The sequence below is a fragment of the Homalodisca vitripennis genome, chromosome 4 (genome assembly GCF_021130785.1).
Source record: "Homalodisca vitripennis isolate AUS2020 chromosome 4, UT_GWSS_2.1, whole genome shotgun sequence".
Classification (NCBI taxonomy): Eukaryota; Metazoa; Arthropoda; class Insecta; order Hemiptera; family Cicadellidae; genus Homalodisca; species Homalodisca vitripennis.
In genome coordinates, this window is record NC_060210.1 from 128,461,564 (window position 1) to 128,484,542 (window position 22,979).

The 22,979-nt window shown below is 31.6% G+C and overlaps 1 protein-coding gene across 1 annotated transcript in view; it reads left to right on the plus strand.

The window, feature by feature from the left end:
- Positions 1–2,378: 2,378 nt before the first annotated feature.
- Positions 2,379–22,979, plus strand: part of LOC124360146 (surfeit locus protein 4 homolog) — a 31,004-nt gene continuing 10,403 nt past the window's right edge. Inside the window, exons 1-3 of the mRNA XM_046813501.1 lie at positions 2,379–2,566; positions 12,170–12,433; positions 21,367–21,499. Of these exons, the coding sequence (XP_046669457.1) occupies positions 2,507–2,566; positions 12,170–12,433; positions 21,367–21,499 (457 nt within the window). The 5' untranslated portion in view covers positions 2,379–2,506. The remainder of the gene's footprint in view (positions 2,567–12,169; positions 12,434–21,366; positions 21,500–22,979) is intronic.

Below are 22,979 nucleotides of genomic sequence, written 5' to 3' on the forward strand. Positions count from 1 at the left end.
TTGATCCCCTGTTAAGCCTTATTTTGCTAATCCTTAGGGGCAATTGGAGAATATTATAAGTACAAGTGCTACGGTCACTAATAGGACTTGAATAGGTGCTATCTCAAATTCAGATCTTAAGTCCGATGTCTTAGAGTACGCACCCCTCAGCTCTCTCTGTCCATGAACCAGTCAAAGGAGTTTCACAGTCAATGATTTTGCAGTTGACTTGTAATAAACCTATCTTCATCTATTCTATACTCCATAACCATAAAAATCAGGATTTTGTATACCAAAACATGTTTTGGTAACGTGGCTTTTCACCGAATTCACTAACATAAATTAAGATACATTCTACCAGCTTCGTCTTATTGGAATATAATTCAAAATTCCTAAACAAACATTCATCCAATAATGACACATAAATATAATATATCTCTCTCTACCTCCCTATCTCTGTCATATTTATATTTATGTATGCTGTCTTCCCTGAACCTGAAAATAAATATATATAAATGTATATATTAATGTTAAACTTTTTATTGCATACACTGTTTCGGTTTTTAACCATCATCAGTGTACATTAACCTCTAAATAAATAAATAAATAATAAACAATTAGATATACACATGTGGACCTAATGTAATATAATTAAATTAATATATATAGATAACCCTATAAGTGGAGTTAATAACATAATAAATGTATCTATACATTATATATATATATATATATATATATATATATATATATATATATATATATATATATATATATTATATGAGAGGGATTTTAATAGAAAGGACAATCATGTGAAAAATAAACTAAACAGACCGGGGCATAGGATTCGGTCTCTATTATGGAACAAGAGTCTAGTAATCCTTTACCTTTACACGTAGCTGTCTCTGGAACATACATAAAACGATTGAGGGATACGTTTGTTACCGTAAAAATGACATTAGTCGTCATGTTGGTCATGCCTTTAAGTTGTCATTAGAAAAAAGAAGGAATTGCATACAAGTCTCTAGATCCCACTATCAAATTACGATTTTTGTTCTAATACTAGCCATTTGAAAAGAAAATTTAACCGCCGGTGATTAGTTAAATATACTCCTTGTTTGGTGTACTCAAATGCTGCAAAAGCGTTGTTTTGAAAAAGGTTCGAGTTTATGTACAGTTGCAAAGTGGTCACGAGGTAACAAGGCTTGCACTCCTCATTTTAATTGTTTTGCCATCCACTATGGTTATTCTTGATTGATCTTTCATTAGCTTTCGATGGGTAAAGTCTTTGCTGGCAAGTGCAATGGGGGAGAACAAATTAACTAGGTTGTATTTGATGAGCGTACATCGGAAATTCTTTACAAAAAATCTGAACTAGTTTGGAATTGGGATGGTCCGATGAAACTGCAACCTCAATATATGACCAACTGATGCTGTGTTTAGGTCACACAAAACACATTGTAATTACCTAATTAAACTAGTAAACTTTAGTACATTTTGAATAAACCAAAGTACGAAAAAAATAAGAATTGTAATCGACAGTAGAACTATAGTTACCCCACAAACATTTTCTGATCCTGATTATACCGTATATAATTATTATTCATATTATCTTGAAGTTATTTACATTTATTTAAACCTACGTTTCAATCAGTAATTATATAAATATATCTAAGAACAAAATAAAAGTGGTAATAATAGTTTATAAAATATAAATACACTATTTAATAAAAAAAAATTAAAAATGTATCTTATTCTACTAAAACGGTGATCTGAATCACATTAGTTAAGGCAGAGATAATTTATGATCTATTTTGATGCAACAGATAATAGAAAAAGCACGGGATTTTTAAAACAGCATTGTTGCATAATTATAGTTTTCTATAATCCAGTAGTCTCAACCGTTACAACACGTTAGTTAAATTGAACTGACGCGCAGCGTAAACTGTTTCGGGAAAACAACAGTTAAGGCAATCACTAGTTTAAAACGAGTTTTGAATAAGTTTTCTACAAATCAAAAAAAAAAGTGTACTAGTATAAGATATATAACTAGAATAAATATATATTTTTTGAAACAAATGATTTAAATACTATAGTTGGTAAAACACTGTTAAATCATACACAGTGTTCTTAATATTCTGGCTTTATTTACCTTTTCTGTGCTAAAATGTTACAACTTGTCCCCACCCCCCATAGTTTTGATTTTTTGATAATACGCTAATGTGTAAACATTAATGTACTCGGTACATCTTTGCGGTTTTTAGAAATTCTAAGATTCATTTTTAAAGTTCAAGCCTTTTTTGTTCAAAATATATAATATGCTTTACTATTCTCTTTCTTTTCCCTTAAGAAAGTTTAACAGCTAAAATTGCTTTCGTTTAGTTGGCAGTAATTGCTCCACATCACTAGCAGTGATGGAAGTGAAAAGTTCTTCTGCCTGTTAGAAGTAAGCAGCTGTGTTGTTTTGAAATTAGACCGTGGATACAAGTTGGTTGTAGATTAGGCAAATTTTAAAATAATATCTACAATGGCAGGTGGAATTATTCCTAAAGATTTTATATCGAAAGCAGAAGATATTGCAGAAGAAGTGAGTACTTATTATTTGTAGATTAAGTTTACTGTAAGTTATCATAGTAGCCTGTTGCCTTGCTAACCTAACAATTTTATGCCAACACAACATAGTACTAGTGGTTTGAATGAGGCATTACTACAATTCTACTTTTAATAAAATAGTTGTTATAATTATAGAGATAGCATGTTATAATAAAACACATAATTTAAATAGGGCCTACTGGTTCTAGTTGGAGAGCTTTCTCTAATGTCACTTAGGATTGTCATAACCCCATGAAAGCTAAGACTTATAGGCTATTTGAAGACTTGTTTAGATCTGTATTTAAATGTATTAATCATTTGCAAACAATTTCCAATTTGATAAGAAACACTAAAAGATTTTGGTGTTTATTTGATAATTACAAGTATGTTTTGATAAATTAAACAAATAATTATTGACAAGATAATAGCATTTTTGACATTTGGCATGTAACAGTATAAAAACGGCTACCACCACAATAAAATTATCAATATTTTTAACTATTTAAACTATTAAAGCGAAAATGTCAAACTGTATTACGTTACAACTACCATAACATTCGAATCATCGATCGTCTATTTTTTTGTTTTGTAATTATTAACAATACAAAATCTAAATGTCCAACCCAATTCCATTATAAGTATTTCACACTATAGTCATCTATTTTTTATTCCTAGAAGAGTAACAATATGCTGCAGTATAATAAGCGTCTAACACTCAAATTATAAATGTTCCAGATTATCAAATCATCAAAATTCATGAGTAATGTTTCCTTGATATAACTACTCAAAAAAAAAAATTATGTTATAGGTAATTGAAATTACAGAATAGTTAAGGTGATTGTATATATTAAAAAGTAATAATTTTATGATGAATAAAAAACTATATACGCTATGTGAATTTATAAAATGTCACAAACAAAACAGTGTTAATATTTACTTACTTTTTACTATTTTGAAGGATAAACGTGTTTGATGCCTTGTGACATAATTAAAACTCTTACATCTCAACAATCGCCATTGTTGCGGCTTTAACAGATGGGCAGTATTAGTGTCTACAATAGTTTAGTCAGTGATGACCTATTACCGGGATTCTGTAATTTCAGTAACAGCTGGACTGAGAGATTTGACATTCTCATAACAGCTTTCTGGTATTAGATTACTCGCTAATCATTAACAGCTAAGGCGATTTCATGCAGAGCAATGAGGCTAGGAATAGAAATATTACGATGGACAGAATGTTGTTACGCGATATAAGTAGGTTTAAATTAGGTTATCATAAATATGTTACTAGTAGTACCAAAGTTAAAGATAATCTTTACAAGCACTCACATGATCTGAGCTTGAATTTAGGAACTATCTAGAGGGATGTTTTTCTTTTTACACCAGAAGTGCAGATAGGCACCACTGACAGTCAGGGGCATTTTCAATCGGTACTTTAACGATCTCATATCACGTCCCAGATCGTCCAACTTGTCCGTCAGAGCATTCCAGTTGTCATCATACAGGTGATTGTGTTGTCTATTTTTGTGTATTTTTTTCTTATTTTCTAACCAATCAATGATACTTTTCTACAGAAAATAAAGTAAGAAACTAAAAATGTTATTGCCCAACAATTATTTTTTGTTCCCATAGTAAAGTAACTGTAAATAAAATATTAAAACAAGAAGAGGAAAGTAAAATTAAAAAAAAACTTTGTACTTTGGGATTATACAGACCACACCAGTATGAGGAACACAAAAATATAAATTTATAGAAACAAACATTGGTACTTTGGGATTATACCGACCACACCAGTATGAAGAACACAAAAATAGAAATTTATAGAAACAAACATGATAGAACGAAAAAACAACTCTTCAATTACAAAATTACAAACTTACAAGCATTTCCAGGTATTGTGATCGGTATTGTTGTCGCTGTTATCTTATCTTTCTCGAGAATCCTGATTACGGCAGGCCGCGCGGCATCACGTGATTTGCACGGTACATCGTTGCCTTTCCATTACAATTCAATTTATATTTCTGATTAGCCCCTCTAGAATTTGATATTTTACTGATAGGTACTATCTCGAGGGATGTTTTTCTTTCGTCGACATCAGCGCGGGGCAGCACCGAAGGTGCTGCCGAAGCCCGCGCTGATGGCCGGAGGCACTCGCATTTTGGGTGGCGGAATGTGATCAAGAATAAAAACAAGTTTTGAGTGTTTTTTTAATAAAAAGTTTAGTTTGGTAAATGTTTGTTTTTGTTGAATTTTTGTGTTTGGAGAAATGTAGAGGTAAAACACGGAAGTACAACAAAGCGATGCACCAGCTGAACGGGCGGCGAGACTCTGCAATCACGTTATCTACTAGACGCTCGACTTTGACCTCTGTCTGAGGATGGGGAGGGGTTTGCGATAAGACAATTCCTGTTTTATATTGACGAAATATTGTTCTACGCTAATCTAGTAATCAGTAGAAACGAAATGTGAAATAACGATTCATGTCTGGGTGTGGTCGGTATAATCCCAAAGTACCCAAACATTATATATAGAACGAAAAAACAACTCTTTAATTACAAAATTACAAACTTACAATGATTATCAATTATTGTTAATGGGTTTCCTGTGACGCTCAGAATGCAGCAATATCAAGGATGAGTGAGTGTAGTGCGCCTTCAGCCGCAACTGCCGACCGCCATATGTATTCAGCTTGGTATGAGTCAAGATCACCAATCTATTACACACACAGTAAAACACGGAAGTACAACAAAGCGACGTACTCGACAGACACTGCGGTACGAAAGTACAACAATGCGGCGCACCAGCTGAACGGGTGGCAAGACTCTGCAGTCACGTTATCTACTAGACCGCTCGACTTTGACCTCCGTCTGAGGATGGGGAGGGGTTTGCGATACGACAATTCCTGTTTTGTGTTGACGAAACATTGTTCTACCCTAATCTAGTAATCAATAGAAGCAAAATGTCAATTAACGATTCATGTCTAGGTGTGGTCGGTATAATCCCAAAGTACCAGAAACTTATACTCAATAAAATAGTTTAATAATAATATGCGTAAGCAATTTTATTGTGAATAATAGGATAAGAAATTATATTTATAACTCTTTAAAAACTATACTTATAATGTATTTATAAAATATTTGCATTTACCTATTTCCACCTTCATCTTCTTCAGTATACAATCCAGAAAAAAGTACTCACTTAAAATGTACTGAGAAAATTTATAAATATTTTCATCGTCCTAAAAGGTTTAATAAAAAAATTAGCATGAAGTACACTAAATTTTAGTTAAAATAAGGAAAAAAGCATAAAGTAAGGGTGTGAGTGTTATTTGTATGAATTTTATAAACATATATTCCTGTTTCTTCATGTAATAAGGTATAGAAAATTGTGATAACTTATATAAGCCTATTCAAATATTTTTTAAATACTCGCACTTAAACAAAATTTTAGAAAAATACTGGATTTAAAAAAATTTATAATATGAAAGAGAATATTGTACAGTTTAAGTTTTTGCATATTTGTATAGCTAAATCTAAAAATAAACAATATAGGCTATTTATTTATTCATGGTAAACACAATTATTACTACAGATAATAAAGCACAAGATGCCATAAAGAAATCCTATAAAATTTAAGCAGAAAGTTTAATTACAACTACAAACATGCATCTAGCACACAACACCACCTCAAAAAAGTAGAATAAATTGATTAAACAATATAAAAAAAAACATTAATAAAAACAACAAAGCCATAACAAAAGAAAAACAGATAAATATATAACAATAATCATATATCATCAAGCAATGATAAAATCTTAACAAATAAATTAATATCAAGCATAGCAATAGTTTAAATTTTTACATTAAAAATACATATGGTATTTATATTTGCTTGAGGGAAAAGAAATCAGGTGATTTAGTTATTTCATTTCCAATTATTTGGAACCTTGGCATGCAACTATTATGTAATATGAGATCAAACTGCAGACACAGAAGAAGAGGTCGTTTGAGCACGTGGATGTTGGGAATCTGAAATGAACTTTAGTCAAAAAATTAGGGCAGTCACCATCACCAGTAACAATTTTCTTAAGGAAGACCACATCCGCCTTGTCTCCTTAAAATCAATAGCTGAGACTAAGAAAATTAGCCAACAGATCCACGGGGCAGTAGAGTAGTCGTATCCCAATCTGAAGGCAACAAACCTCAGGAAATCAACAGCCTCTGAATCTTCTCAAGCTTTGAATTGAATTAAATTTTTTTACTTCCAAAATTGTAAAATATGTAAGCCCGCTAAGTACCAGTGTACTACTATAAAAATACAATAACTAATTTTATTATAGAGTTACAGATTACATAGCTACTATCGCATTGTATGAAAATACAAGAAACATATCTTAATTTATTATTATTGCTGCTACAGTAGTGGGGTGCTTTTATTGTAAAAATTCAATACTTTTGTAAAAATTGTTAGACTTAATGTGGCTATTTCGGCTCTATGACTGTTTAAAAACGAAAGACATGTATTCGATATCACACTTATTACGATACTACAAAACTGTCCATGAATGAAAGGCAAACATGTATACGAGGTGTGTCCAAAAAGTATCTGACCTTGACGTCTGGCATGAACTGACGTTACTCAGCGGCAACGGCAATCTGGTTCCCTTCGAAGTACTCCCATCTACAAGCCACTATTTACCTTATTCCAACGTTCCTCCCACTTCCGGAAACACTTCTTAAATTCATTTTGCGGAATGGCTAACAGGTCCTTTGTCGCATTTTGTTTTATTTGTTCAACATCGTCAAATCTTTTTCCTTTCAAAGGAATTTTTAATTTCGGAAATAGCCAGAAGTCACAAGAAGCTATGTCAGAACTGTAGGGAGGCTGTTGTATTTGGTTGATGTCGTGTTTGACCAAAAAACGCTGAATAAGATTTGAGGAATGAGCTGGCACATTGTCGTGGTGCAGGATCCAGTCACGGCTTGTCCACAGTTCAGGTTGTTTCCTTCGCACTGCATCTTGTAGCCACCTTAGGACCTGAAGATAATACTCCTTATTCACTGTCTGGCCTCTTGGAGCATATTCGTGATGAACAATGCCGTCCTAGTAAAAAAAAACTGTCAGCATTGTCTTGACATTGTTTCGACTTTGTCTTGCTTTTTTTGGCCGTTGCTCTTCGCGAGTTTTGCGCTGTGAAGATTGAGCCTTTGTTTCAGGGTCGTAGCCATAAACCCATGACTCATCACCAGTAATAACTTTTTTAAATAGCCCTGGGTCACTTTTTATCAAATCCAGATTGTCTTGTGCGATTTCAAGTCGACAGTTCTTTTGGTCTTCTGTCAGCAGCCAAGGAACAAATTTTGCAGAAACACGGTTCATTTTTAAATCTTCGTGTAAAATGTTACAAACTAACGATTTTGGTATTCCTAAATCTTCTTCCAGCTCTCGGACAGCCAATCGACGGTTTTCATTAATTACTGCACAAACACGTTCAACATTTTCAGCGTTTCTGGCCTGCCAGATCGGTCATCACTCTCCACTGATATGCAGCCATTTTTAAACCGCATAAAAAACTGGCCCCTCTTCTCCAATAACCAGTTTGAGCTGGTTGGTTACGCCGCCGCCGCCTACTGTTCGGCGGCGGTCGGATACTTTTTGGACAGACCTCGTACGTGATGCTTACTAAAAAATGTATGTGTGTGTGTGTGTGTGTGTGTGTGTGTGTGTGTGTGTGTGTGTGTGTGTGTGTGTGTGTGTGTAAAATACTGTAAAACCCTTACACAGTGAAATGTTTTCCGGAAAAACAAAAACCTTAAGTAAAAGTAAAACAATTTTTTAGACAAGTTGTAAATAAAATAGTTCTTCCCGATAAAGTATTTATCTCATTTATAAATATTGGTTAAAATCAAACTAGTGATAAAAAATAATGTATGCTCACATTACTATATTACGTTACACCATACTCAACTTGGCGCTACTATAGAGCCATTTTGAGGTAAGACTGAACCACAGTCATATGTTTTATTGACACATGTCACGGAAAGGCTAAATATAATAAAGCTTGGAGGGTTGTAAAAGTTGGAAAGGAATTATAGTTAAAGCAGGAAGAAATATGGTTATTGTTTAACTACTAATCATTTAAATCTTATATCCTTAACCTCCTAACATGGTCAACTGTTATTATTTGTAATGCATTGTACCATAATGTTCAATCCAATAAAGCACTGAACTCAAATACTAAAATAAGCTGGCCTTTAATAAAGTCTAATGATTAATATTGTAATTTACAGTATTTCAACATATTGTAAATATTATGTGACCCTATGCCCTGCCAGTTTTATCACTTGAATGTTCTAAAACCTAAACTATGCATCCCCCACAAAAATTTAAATTACAAATATGTATCATCTCTTTATAACACTACTCGTTTACAAATTTCGCTTGACAAAACATTACAAAATTTCTTGCTTCTCCTTTATGTTCTTATTAATCTATATATATATAAATGAATGTTTGTGTGTTTGTCCTTTATGGAATCGCAAAATATTAGACAGACCATTATGAAAATTTGTATGTATACGTATTTTTCCACGGAGAAGGTTTATAAGCTATGCCCATTGATGTAACTCACTACCAAGCGGCGTTGCAAAAGATAAAAGGTTTCAAAGCGCCTGCACACTATAAACTGCAATTACGAGACAGTTACGTATATTACATAGCCAAACACTATTTGAAGGCGCTAAGTTATTATGTATATTTGTCTTTAAGATACATTTCTGATTGAACTTAAAGTTTGAGTGTTAGACCACTTTATAATAAAGTACATGTACGTGCACAATGGCTATAAACATAAACATATTTTCTTGATCGTGGCAACAAGGCAAACTCTACATCGGCGTTGTAAATATAATTCAATTAAACCAGAAGTTCACATACACGGGCAAAGCTTACGAAAAGCGTGCAAAGCCGCGGGAAACAGCTAGTAATGAAATGAAATGAAATGAAATATGCCTTTATTTAAGAGGCGGAGTTAGGGCTATTTAGCCCTCTCTACCACTCAACCTCACATAATATACAGATATATGTACAGTGAATGATCTTAACTAATAACAAATTTTAAATTAAAATAAATGCTTAAAAATTAACCAAAATATATACATACTATTTAATAATTAAAAATAAAATTTATCAGCTTAATATGTAGAAAAATTCAAACAAAGTTAAATTAAAAACTTAAATTAAACAGATTACTTTTTAAAGAATTTCTCGTTATTTACTACATTCATTCTCTCAAACACACAGCCCGACCACAAGCACGCCACGAGCACCGCCACCCGTTCACCCCCACAGACCGGCCAGCAACAAGTCCTTGACCTTTGCCCCAAAACGAGCTCGGCCCTCTATAATACGTATATCAATCAGGAAGAGAGTTCCAGAGGCGACATGCCTGAACAGTGAACGACTTACTGAAGAAGTTCGATCGATGAACAGGAATTGACAGTAAGGTGGATCCCCTTCTCGTAGGTCGCTCACTTATATCGGAAATAAATTTGAAATGTTCGGACAGGTAAACAGGTGACTTGTTTTTGATAACTGAATGTAGAGTTGAAAGAATGTGAAGTTGGCGAAGTTGTTGAAGTTTCAGAAGCGATAGCTGTTTGAAAAATGGAGTCACATGCTCATAACGTCTGAGATTGAAAATAAATCTGATACAATAGTTTTGAGCACGTGAAGCCTGTCCGAAAGCTCAACAGTCATGTCACTGATCACAGCGTCACAGTAGTTGAAGTGTGGGCAGTATGAGAGTTTTAACCAGCATAACCTTGACACTGAACGGTAGATATAAAGCCAAAACGCTTTAAACTGTGAATGCCAGCAAATATTCTATTACACGTTACCGTAACCTGGTCACTCCACTTAAAGATTTGAGCTCATAGTAAGACCAAGGTTTTTCAGTTTGTTTTGAAAATTTAGTACGTGGTTATTGAGTTTCAGTTTTGGTGCAACGTTGAAGTCCAAACGGTCGTCGATCAGTCTTGGGTTTCCCAATACCATTGCCTGCGTTTTGTCTTCATTTAATTTCAGCCCATGTTTATTTGCCCAACAAGCAATTGATTCAATGTCGTGATTGAGCAGAACCATAAACGTGTTCAGTTTCATCAGGCGAACAGTGTACGTAAATTTGTAAATCATCGGCATAAAGATGAAAACTTAGAGTGCCTTTATAATAGATGTGACGTCATTAATGTAAAGTGAGAACAATAGGGGCCCAAGAACAGAGCCCTGTGGAACACCCCGTGTTACGGTTTTCCATTTCCGATATTGTTTTCCCCTTCTTTGACACATTGCTGTCGCCCAGTAAGATACGATTTGACCCAGTTAACACACCCATCGGAGAAACCATACTTCTTCAATTTGATGAGGAGAAGGGGGTAATAAACACAGTCAAAGGCTTTGGAAAAGTCAAAAAGCAGTAAAATGGTGATTAGTCTCTTGTCCATTGCCAATCTGATATCATCAGTAATTTTAATTAGGGTTGTGGTGGTGCTGTGATTAGGCCTGAATCCAGACTGCCATTTAGACAAGATGGTATAGGTATTCAGATAAGATGAAATTTGTTGATGTACCACTCTTTCAAGGCATTTGGAGAGACAAGGGAGAATACTGATTGGACGTAGGTCAGAAGGGGATTGCGGATTAGACACTTTTCTCAACGGACACGAAACTAAAGCATTCTTCCAGGTTAAGGGAAAGACAGATGAATTTAAAGAATAATTGAAAATGACTACTAAAACAGGAAGGGTGATTGGCAATGTATCTTTTAGAAAGCGCAAAGGTATGTTGTCAGCCCCAACTGCGTTGCTGGTCATCCTCGTAAAAGCAGCAAGCACATCAGCCTCACTCACAGGTGTGAAAGAAAAACTGGCGACCAGCAGCTTCCTGAGGAGCAGCCTCCAGCTCAGCAAAAATAATCGCTAGCTGCAGATATATTAACAGGGATATTAATAAAGTAATCATTTATAATATTGAGGTCAAATGGAACAGGTGGACTGATATTGGATTTTCCCACACCAAGGTCTTTAATTTTACTCCACAATGATTTAGTGGACTGAGGTTCTGAAAGTGTTGTGTGGTAAAATCTAACTTTGGCGTTACGGATTTGCCAAATAGTAATAGTAATATATAAAACAATAAAAAATTCAGGCTGTTTCATAATGAGTGATCAATACTTTGGAAACAATTCAGGGCATCGAAACCAAACAAAAATGCAGTGGAACATTTGTCCGACAATGCATTGTTTTCTGGATGTCTGCCCATATATTTTTTTTAGAAAATATTGTTTAATTTGTAAACGGTTTGATACAGTGTGTTTAAATTTGGTATACATGTTTAATATTTGTTTTGTATTAGTTTACTGTTACTATAAAAAAGATAAATTTTCCTTTTTAACTTACATTATAAAAATGGCTATGGTTCAAAATCTTAGATGTCAAATTTCATGAAAACTAGAAGTTTAGCTAAAAGGCCAAAATTGTATTACTTCAATATATATTTAGTTACAATTTTTAATCTAGCATTGTATTTGGTTCTGTTCTAGGTGTATAAAAAGACACGCATATTTTTACCAACAACTGCGAGAGCTTGCCTTATATCAACATTTTTAGAAGATGGCATTCGCATGTGGGTACAGTGGTCAGAGCAAAGGGAATACATGGATATGTCTTGGGGGTGTGGGAAGTTCTTAGCGACTATTTTTGTTTTAGTTAATTTATTAGGTCAATTAGGAGGATGCGTCATGGTTTTACTACAGAAGAAAGTACCCTATGCATGTGGAGTTTTGTTCTTCATTGTTGTTCTTCAGGTAAGCAACTATTTTTATTTCGTAATAGTTTCATGTAGGCAAATATAGATAATGTTTCAATGCTTTACTATATACCTTTAGAGTGAAATTAGGTGCGCCTGAATTAGCACCCCCTGGACATAGCACCCCCTCGCTACTGACGTCACGAAAGGGGGTGCTAAATCAGCACAGTGGCCGTGTCCAGGCCCCTGAATAAGCACCCCCTTCGAATACGGGGGTCCTAATTCAGCGCCTTGACCGTGTTCATGTGTGATTTAGCACCCCCTTCGAATAGGGGGGTCCTAATTCAGGCGCCTTGACCGTGCCCATGTGCTGATTTAGCACCCCCTTTGAATCTGGGGGCTGCTAAATCAGCGCCGTATTGATGAGATGAATAATTACCCCAACGGAATAGAATAATAAACGTTTAACCATATTGCGATATATATATATATATATATATATATATATATATATATATATATATATGATATATAATCATATATTATATATAATTTTATATATCATAATTTAAATATATTGCAATGAGTATATTTACTGCATTGCTGTGGTTTTACTTAATATTTCAAAAACAAACAGTTCATTATCAATTGTAAAAATACTATGCATCAAGTATACTTAAGTAAAAAACTAGATTCTAGGGATTCAAATACAGGTTAATTTTAAAGTAAAATAAATTTGAAATCATGGTACGAACAACGCAGAGGAACTGATATTGCGTAAATCCGACATGTGTAATAAATATGCATAGTCAGAGATTATATCAACCTATTAACCACTTTTAAAAACAATTATTTATTTATTTTAATTTTTTCGAATACCAATCAAAAGCGGGAAAATTTACAACGTGAAATTGTAATTTTGCGACGGCTAAGAGCCAATTATTTTTAAGGACCCATCATAAACTGAATTATACTATTTAAACTGAATAGTATAAATTCAAACACACTCGACAAACAATTTAAATATTATTTTATATCTACAAGAATAAATATCATTCAGTTATATCCATATCAGTAAGTTCAACTATAATTAAAAAAAAAAAACATTGAAAACAATGTTAAAACACGTAGCAATAAATATACTACCATATTTTCAAAAGCGTTATTGCTTAGGTCAAAACATACATTCATATACTGGGTATTATGGATCTACGTTGCTTAATTTCCCCTCTGTCGGTTAGTGTGCGTTTTTTTGTTGTTGTTAAAAATGGAATATCTTTTAAAATCTAAAAGAAAAACCTAATTAAATTTAATCCTACCAAGTCGTGGTCTAAATTTTTATGGCGGCTAAAAATATAATTATAATGTTATCTTTAATACTTTCAAAATAGTTGCTATTAAAATATTTTTACCTTTTAACTTCTTAAAATCTGCAATTATTCTAAATATTGCAAGAAAATGAATTTGAGAGAGTTCTATCACAAAATCTAATGACCAAATATATAAAATTTCATATACACAGATTTACTGTAACAAAACCACTGTCGACATTGAGGTTCTCAGCGAGTAGGTCACGATACAAAAATCGAGTAAACGGCAGCTCCAGAATATCTTATGCCCAATTGTGCTCACATCATAGTCCCTTCATTTAAAGTACAGGAAATACATTAATATCTGTTGCCAAGCAACTTTTTTTCTAATAAATTAAAAACTACTAGAGATATTCCAAAATTTATCAACAATGAACGCCTTTATGAAACAATTAAGGACAAAAAACAAACGTCTTAATTAACAATAATAAACTGTTGTATATAAAGCTTAATTTATTCACAACATATGTTTAAAAAAACTAAATAAAGTGACTAGGTTATTTTTTATATATTAAGAATAATAAACAAGAAAAATCGTACAGTAATGCTGTTATAGATGACAAAATCAAAGATAAGCGGTTTTATTGGAAATACATCTGATTGTCGCTTGACTAAATTTTCGTAAATAAAATATGTCCTAAAACAACAGATATTTAAATAAATTCATTAAACATCAAATATATGATTCTATTCAAATGTTTTGCATAATAAATGACAAAAATAAAAAAAAAGGGACAAGATACTCTAAAGCTGATGTTAATCTATTTTCACGAACCGTGTTTTTTTTACAGTAAATATGCTCTTAATGAGTTATTAGTTTGAAATAGTATTTAAGTAATTAGATTTGTGATAAAATCAACGATCAGATTTATTCTTGTATACCTGCTGGATTTTAAGGCATTCAAAGTTTATCCAGATTTAATGGCCGCCATTTCGAAAGTATTAATGAATATTTTTTATAACTGGCCTTATTACCACCAAATATTTGATCCAAATTAGGTAGGATTTGTTTATTCGTTTTAAGGATATTAAAGCGAATTTGTCTATAAAAAAACACATACAGACTGACGGATAGGAAATTAAAGCACCAAAGATCTATTCCCATATATTGAAATGCGTTTTCCATGACATGAGCAGTTGCGGTATATAGGTCCTAAGAATTACAGGACACTCTGAATATAAAATTAATATACAGAGTGTTCCACAACCTCTACCAATATTTTCAGACATTAATTTATGGACCAAAGGCAAAAACATTCATATTCACCTCTCTAAAACTCAATAATTACTCAAATAGCCACAATTTTGCTTTGTTTTTGTCTTTTTTACTTTACTAATATATTTGATGGATTTTTAGGTTAAAAATTTTGTACATACCTTTTATAACCTTAAGGAATAATTAAATCAAAAATTTAAATTTGTTACAAACTTATTTTTAAAATAGTAATTTCTAAAAAATCTTTAAGCGTAAATATCTTATTAAAAGCGATATATGGTTAAAAAAAGATCTCAATTATTACACGATTTAATTAAAAATCCAACGATACCAAGTTTTAAAAAATTGGTTGTGAAATAAGGGAGATAGTTTGTTTCTTAAAACCAATTACCAAACAATATCCGCCTTTATTATATGACAGCACTGAATGTGGGCTGCAACAATCAGCTGTTTTGATTTTAGCTGCTCTAATCAGGTGATTTTAACATTACATTGCTGAACTGTGGTCATAATGGTCCTTAATTATTTGTGAATATAAGTTTATTTTGATTAAGACGTCAGAAAAAAACAATCTAATACATGTTGATTACCTAGACCTAAAATTAAAAATGTCTTATATAGTTATTATATTTCTATTTAATATTTTGTTTTTTAAATGGAAGACCTCAGACCTACTTCTGGCTTGTAAATTTATACGGAGTTTGTAGATATGCTATTGATTACGGTGGTAAGTAGATGCTTAAATTTACCAGTAAAGATTGCTATTTGTTGCAGTTGTTAAGTTTGTTCTAACGAGGTTTGAAGATTTTGTTCTACCCGGAAAAATAAAACATTAAAAAACATAAAAGTTTACTGTGTACAAAATGAAATATTATGTGTATTTGTATAGTATTTTTTATTATTACTGAAGTAATATTTATGCTTCTATACATCTGTTGATTAACCTAGTTTACAAATCAGCTATAAATATTGCAACGAATTGAAAATTAGAGTGTGTAACAAACGTTCATTACACTTTCCGATATAAATAGCCTTAAAATAAAAGTACAGCTAAGCTGAAGTGTAATTTTAAATTTTACCTTTTTATAGACGCTTTATTAAAGACTTCACTGAGATTTCACTCTTCTTTATACAATATTGTAAGAATGTTCATCCTTAAGTTTGACACTTATAGATACATGGGGTTAGAAGTGCATGTGTGACTAATGTAACACACAATAGTTAAAGATTCTTTAACTGCATACAAACAGGCGATGATTTTTCAGTTTTTGTCCATAATCATTACCGTGTTCTAGTTTATCTTTTCTCTTTACTCGTGTAAAAGTATCCGTTACCTAGAGAGTATAATATGCCACACCCTGGGCCTGTACACTCGAACATTGTTTGATTTCTTCTTGTATTTTTTACGAAATTTCATCCAAACAAATTCACTATACATAAATAAGTTCTGTATTAATATAGGAATAAAAACTGAGAATAACATCGATATTATTACTCGACCACTCGATACGGCCACATCAGTTCTGAACAGTAGGGTCGGTAGTGCACGGACGGGTTTCGTCAGCTTCGTCAAAATTATGTGTGCACCTACAGTCCTACAATCGATATTTGCAGGTTGATTTCACTCTGTATATTTCATATTTGGTAGACGGCCGATATATAACGAGCAACGATTTGAAGGCAAAAATAAGGAGTTTCAAGTTTGTATATGTTTACTAGCTGATACCCGCCCCTTCGTACGGAACTTTTTGTAGAATAAACTGGTACGTCATAGACATCTCCTTTATGTCTTTAAAATATTCGCATACTACTGATGAAATCAATTTATTGTCATTGGAAAATATTCCAATTTTTTAATTTAAATGTGACATTCCATGTTTTTTGTCCATGAATTTCCATGCTTTTCATGCTTCATCTGTTTCATTCCATAAAACCTAATTTTGAAATGTAATTAAAAAAAAAAAAATGCCGCAAAGAAAAATTCTATACTGTGTAACAGTGAACTATTTTGCCTAAAATACGAGCCTAAATTGTTTACAAAATTATATTAGTTTTTTTTTATTTGAGTTAATTAAACTAAAAAAAGAACACTCCATTTCCGTGAAATTATTAAATGAAATAAATAGTTTAATTATGGATTCATATACAAATAACATAGTTTTAATTATATCTAGAAACATGTTTCATTGAGTTTTCACGATTGGATTAAGGATTGGATTAACTGTTTATGCTCAGTGAAATACCCTTATCTAGACTATGAGTAGATCTTCCATTGGCATGGACGCCCAGTACTCAATACCTGTACAATAAAAATGACACAGCATAGATACTAGGACTAATTGTGTATAAAAAACCATAATTACATTTTACCTTCCGTAATATTCCAAAAATCTACTCAAAAATAGCTTTTACTTTCACAAAAATGTATAACTGTAGACACAGCAGTAAATATCTTATATTCGAGAGGAAAACAAATGATGGTATTTTTATAGTATTCTTATAGTTGATATGAAAGAACTTAATATACAATAATACAAATCTTATATCTCAAAAGAATGAATCCATACATCTAAATTAAGACAGCTAATTAAAATTAAAACAAGAGCAGCATTTATCATTAGTTTTAGTTTGTCTCTAATTACTGTATACTCGTAATTAAAAAAACGTAAAGGGAAAAGAGCCTACATGGGCTTTAATGATCTGTGCGTAGAGAATTTTATGTTTTTTTTTATATATATTTAGCAGTGCGTTAATAAAATTTACAAACGTATTAACTGAAAGAATAAACTGAAATAGAATAAATAAAGGATATGATTTAATTAATTATTTTAATAGGTGATATTTAGAAAAAATGAAGAAAGCAAAGTCATGAGTGAAAATTATTACACAAATATGACAATGCGTGTGATAGGGAGGAGTGCTAAGGTCTATTAGCCTTGTTAGTCGGGGCATTATTATGTAATATTAAGTCTATGGTAATTTTGAAGAGAAAGTAGCCATATTTGATTATTATAGTATTTAAATCGTGTGTCGGAAATTGCAAAACAATCGTAGATAGTAGCTTATAAGTTGCAGCGTCACAAAAACCCAGATAAACAACTGTTATATTTATGATTAAAATTGAATATGCAAAATATAAATATCCTTTCTGCTGGTGAATGCTAGGGGTGCTAATTCAGTGACTGAGCCATGTCCATGCGCTGAATAAGCACCCCCTTGGAACAGGGGGGTGTTAATTCAGGACATCGACCATGTTCATGCGCTGATTTAGCACCCCCTTGTAGTCGGGGGGTGCTAATTCAGTGCCTGGTCCGTGTCCGTGCGCTGAATTAGCACCCCCCTGCCGTGACGTCAGAGCCCGAGGGGGTGCTTATTCCAGGGGGTGCTAAAGCAGCGTCCCCTGAAATTATACTAATTTGTTTAGTAGTAAAAAGGAGTCAAGTCTTTACTGAATGTGTTTAGTTTATTACAAGTATAGAACAATTATGCTTTAGCAATCTTTATCTACTTAACATTGTAAAAAGTTCATAATTCCAAAAACTAATAACAATTATTTTGGATAGTAAAATGATATTAATAGTGATAAATCATATTGAACACAAAGTTTTGGTGTTATCTATTACATTATTTATTTTATGTCACCATATTATTTTACTGAACAAGTGCTTTACTTCCACTTATTAATCAGTTATTTTAATTTTTTAAATTAGTCTTTAAAATTATGGTTATACACTCTTTATGGGCACAGTTTTATCCGTTTTAAAATTTCTATAAAACTGTGTAAGTAGTGCAGAATTATATACTGATTAAAATACATATGCAGTTTAATAAAATATCATTAACAAAATGTTTCACTAATTTTTTGTTTGAGTGGTTACTACAGTCAATAAATCAGCTCAACAACTATAGGTTTGTTAACAATAATTCTTCAAAGAGTGAAATAGTTGTAGAAACTGATTGAAACTGACTATTCAGTTGTTTTTTTTTATGAAATGATTTTTATCATAACACATATAAATACACCTTCTTAATATAATCTGTAAGAAGATATTTATGTTTATGTCACAAAAATCAGGTAATTATCAGTGTTTTGTCATAGATGATAGAATATTTCAGAAGTTAATTTATATAATTAAAATAAGGATAAATTACCATAGCATATTTATGTGAAAATATTTGTTATATTATGTAAATGTGTTTGTACATTTCTTTTTAGAATATTTGTTACTGATCTGTAAAACAGTGTCCAAATTTGGAATAAATATCATTAACATTATCATCTATTATAACGGTGCAACCAACCAAAAATATTACCTGTTTCCATTTTAGTAGCGGCAAATTTAAATCATTGATGCCAAATTCCATAAAAAATTGAAATTTTTACTGATGCACTAGTTAAACTAAAACTAGATCTTGTTGATAATATTTAATAGGATAGCTTATTATTAGTTTTTAATTGATCGATGGTATATTGTGTAACACTCATAGTTCATAACCAAGTAGGTTAGAAATTTTGTCAGCCAATTAGATGAAGTATCATTGTGAACTCGGACCTACTTGTTTGTCATGCTGATATAAAGCTGTTTTCTATTTATTTTGGTTGTTGGTCTCTGATTAGATTATATCCACAGTAACTTCTACTCAGTAGATAGTAACTCTTTACTTCAACAGAAAAGTTAATTGTTTTAAATAATACAATGCTGAATATTTGAACTTTTGCAATTATTTTAATGTATTATGGAAAATTTGTTATTAAAATCTGTTGTGTTGCTATTTTCTGAGCACCAAACAGTTTTCCAATTTTTAGAGAAGATCTAAAGAGGATGTTTATCAAACAAGCAGAGAAAGATGCATTAATATTATTTGTTATACTTTATTATAAACTCTCACAATCAGCAACAAAAGAATATTGTATTGACAAATATATATTTATGTCAAGACAGTACAGTGTATGGCAGTTTATTGTCTAACTGATTTCAACGTACAACATTTAAGAATTATGTTATCAGTGCTGTTAAGGAAGTTGTAATGTAATGTAATGATTCCCTCGTGTCTTACAACATGTAAAATTGTAATAACTTTGTAATTTAAACTTTCACTCTATTTAAAATTTAAAAATATTTTGGTGATAAACACATTATAGCATACATATTATAAAAATCTGCAACATTAATCAATGAATCTCAGTTGTAACTTCTGCCACTGACCTAAATAATAAATTCATCTTTCATTTTGTGATATTTTCAAAAGAATTTAATGTTTACATGGTTTAATAAACCAATAGAAAAGATGATATGAATAATGTAATAACATCATTTATCTGTTTCAATGTTTTTGCAACATGTTTTAACACATGCATTGAATAATCTAGACTACTTGCACAAAGTGTGATATATTGTGCTTTTGCCGTAATCAACATGTTAACAATTAATCAAGTCAAAAGTCAAGTCAAGTCAAAAAGTATTTATTTCTTCATCAAAAAGCATTTACATCTAGTTTACATGCATTCCCTTAGGTGAAATAAAATATACTACAATAACTGGTTAGGTTGCTGTAAAAACTTTATAAAATAAAACTTAGAAATTAATTCCCAAAGTAAGTAAAAACTTGTGTTTTGTGAATAATTATAAAAAATAATTTAGGAATGAATATATAAACAATAATCGAGAAATACATATCTTAATCAGGTGCAACCTGGCTTTTATCCAGTACAGTTTCTGAGATTACACCGAGCAACAGGGTATTCATAGAACTTCACACAACAGTTTGAAAAATATACATAAAGTTCCCATATAATGCATTAAGATATCAATTTTTACCCTTCCTTCAAACACACGTAATACAATGTTAAAAAAACTCCTGTAACATATTATAAATAATGTTGGTTTGTAATTTTGATATAACACGTTTTTACAGTTTAAAGAGAGATCAAACTTTGTGTTATGAACACCCAATGTACAAAACATCTACATAACAAACACTACATAAAAATAATGGATTATTATGCTTCCAACTTTTGCACAAAATACGTTTAAAGTATGTTTATTCCAAAGCAGTATTAGCTAGGTTAGCTAGCTTAATGTAGTTTTCTTGAAAAAAAAAACCAAATCAAAATAAGTGGATCCAGTCTCTTATTCTAATCATGCATCTTATTTTGTTTGTTTAAGTATTTTAATCTATAAAAGAGTTATCTGTCTATACATGTTACATGTCCATACTTGTTAGCATCAGTAGTTTCAATAAAGTGACTCCTGAAGTTGTAAGATATTACATCTATTTTTATCTGCTGATAACTATAAGTTAAGACAATGTATCTATTTGTTGCATATGATTTCATAACATTTAAGTTTTATACCCTTATAATTGTACTCATATGGTAGTAAGTTATTGTGATTGCTTGTGCAGACGTTTGCCTACAGTATCTTATGGGACATACAGTTTCTGCTACGGAACCTGGCTCTAATTGGAGCATTGCTTCTGGTTCTGGCCGAAAGCCAAGTGGAAGCTCGATCCCTGTTTGCTGGAGTCCCTTCATTAGGTAGTGTATTACCATAAATTCAATTTTTTTATTTATTTGAAGTATCAGCGGAAAGACTATAAATCTCCCTTTGCCAATCAGTAATAATTTGAAATATACATTTTTTTAATAAAAAAAGAAACAAACAAAATAAAACTTTTTTTAAACTTTGCACTTAGAGTCAGCAGCCTTTTATATTTTAACATATTAACCCTTTTAGTGCCAAACAAATAATCAAAAGTTGGTCTGAGAAATGCCAGTGATTTTTCACATAATACTACTGAAGGATGCCAGGCCTATTTCAGCCGTTTTGCAATGTTTTACTAAAAAAATTGTAAAAATTACAAATATTGAGATATTTTCCTAATTTTTTCATTGTTTTGCAGTAAAATAAATTCCCTTATAAAAAAACTATAAAGCAAATTATATTTCTAAATGTACGTAATTAACTTTAAAAAATTTAAAAAAGTAGACATTTTACTTACAGTTTTTATATTTTTCCAGTTTCACATGAAAAATAGTACTTTAAAAAAATTATTTCACTATAACACATACTATCACTTGAAAGAGGAGTTAAAACTGAATACACACATAAAAGTTTTGATTAATATATAAAAAACCAAAAAAATCATGTTAATTTTTTTAGAAAGTTACATTTTCACTTTTTTGTGTTATTTACACTATTTAGCTTCTTTATAAAGCTTATAATATTTTCCACTATGAAACCATTAAAAACTGTCTGAAACTACTTTCTACTTAAAAAATAATGTACACTTTGTAAAATGTCAAAAAAATTACACACTTTTGTACATAGGTATTATAGCTCAGGCGGTAACACAAATATGTTGAGGCAAACATAAGGGATGCAGTCCTTTTTTACAGCCAAGAACTGTATTCTCACTAATTGGAGATCGCAAGCGTTTCATTTTATTGAAGTTTACTTTTTATGTTAGTAAAACATTGTTAGTAAACTATTTATCAACAAACAAACACTGTGGAAGCAGCAACACAAACAACCAAACACAGAGGTTAGACGTGAACTATCAGCTGACACAACTTTGTCTGATGCAACAACCACGGCCATTTCTATCATGGCTAAACACCTGACTAACCTTACGATATTACTATTATTATTTTTTTTATGTAGATTGGTTCATTCTGATTGTTTGTATACCAACAAATTTATAACAAATAAAAAAATAATTGCAGTATGACTTTTACTCCGAACGTCAGTATATACGGACGTCGGCATTCTTCGGTAGTTATTCAAACGTCCGTATATACGGACGTTGGCACTAAAAGGGTTAAACAGTTGTAATATATAAAAATATACATAATTTATTTTAATCCTTCAGAGTACTCTACAAAATTCGTAGTAAATGGCATGATTTAAAGTGAGTCTTTTGTTAGAATTCACTTTTTATGGGGAAAAATGTACCAAATGTCTAAATACCATTGTCTTCATGGTAGTAATGTTAGCTCACAAGATCTGTACATAAGA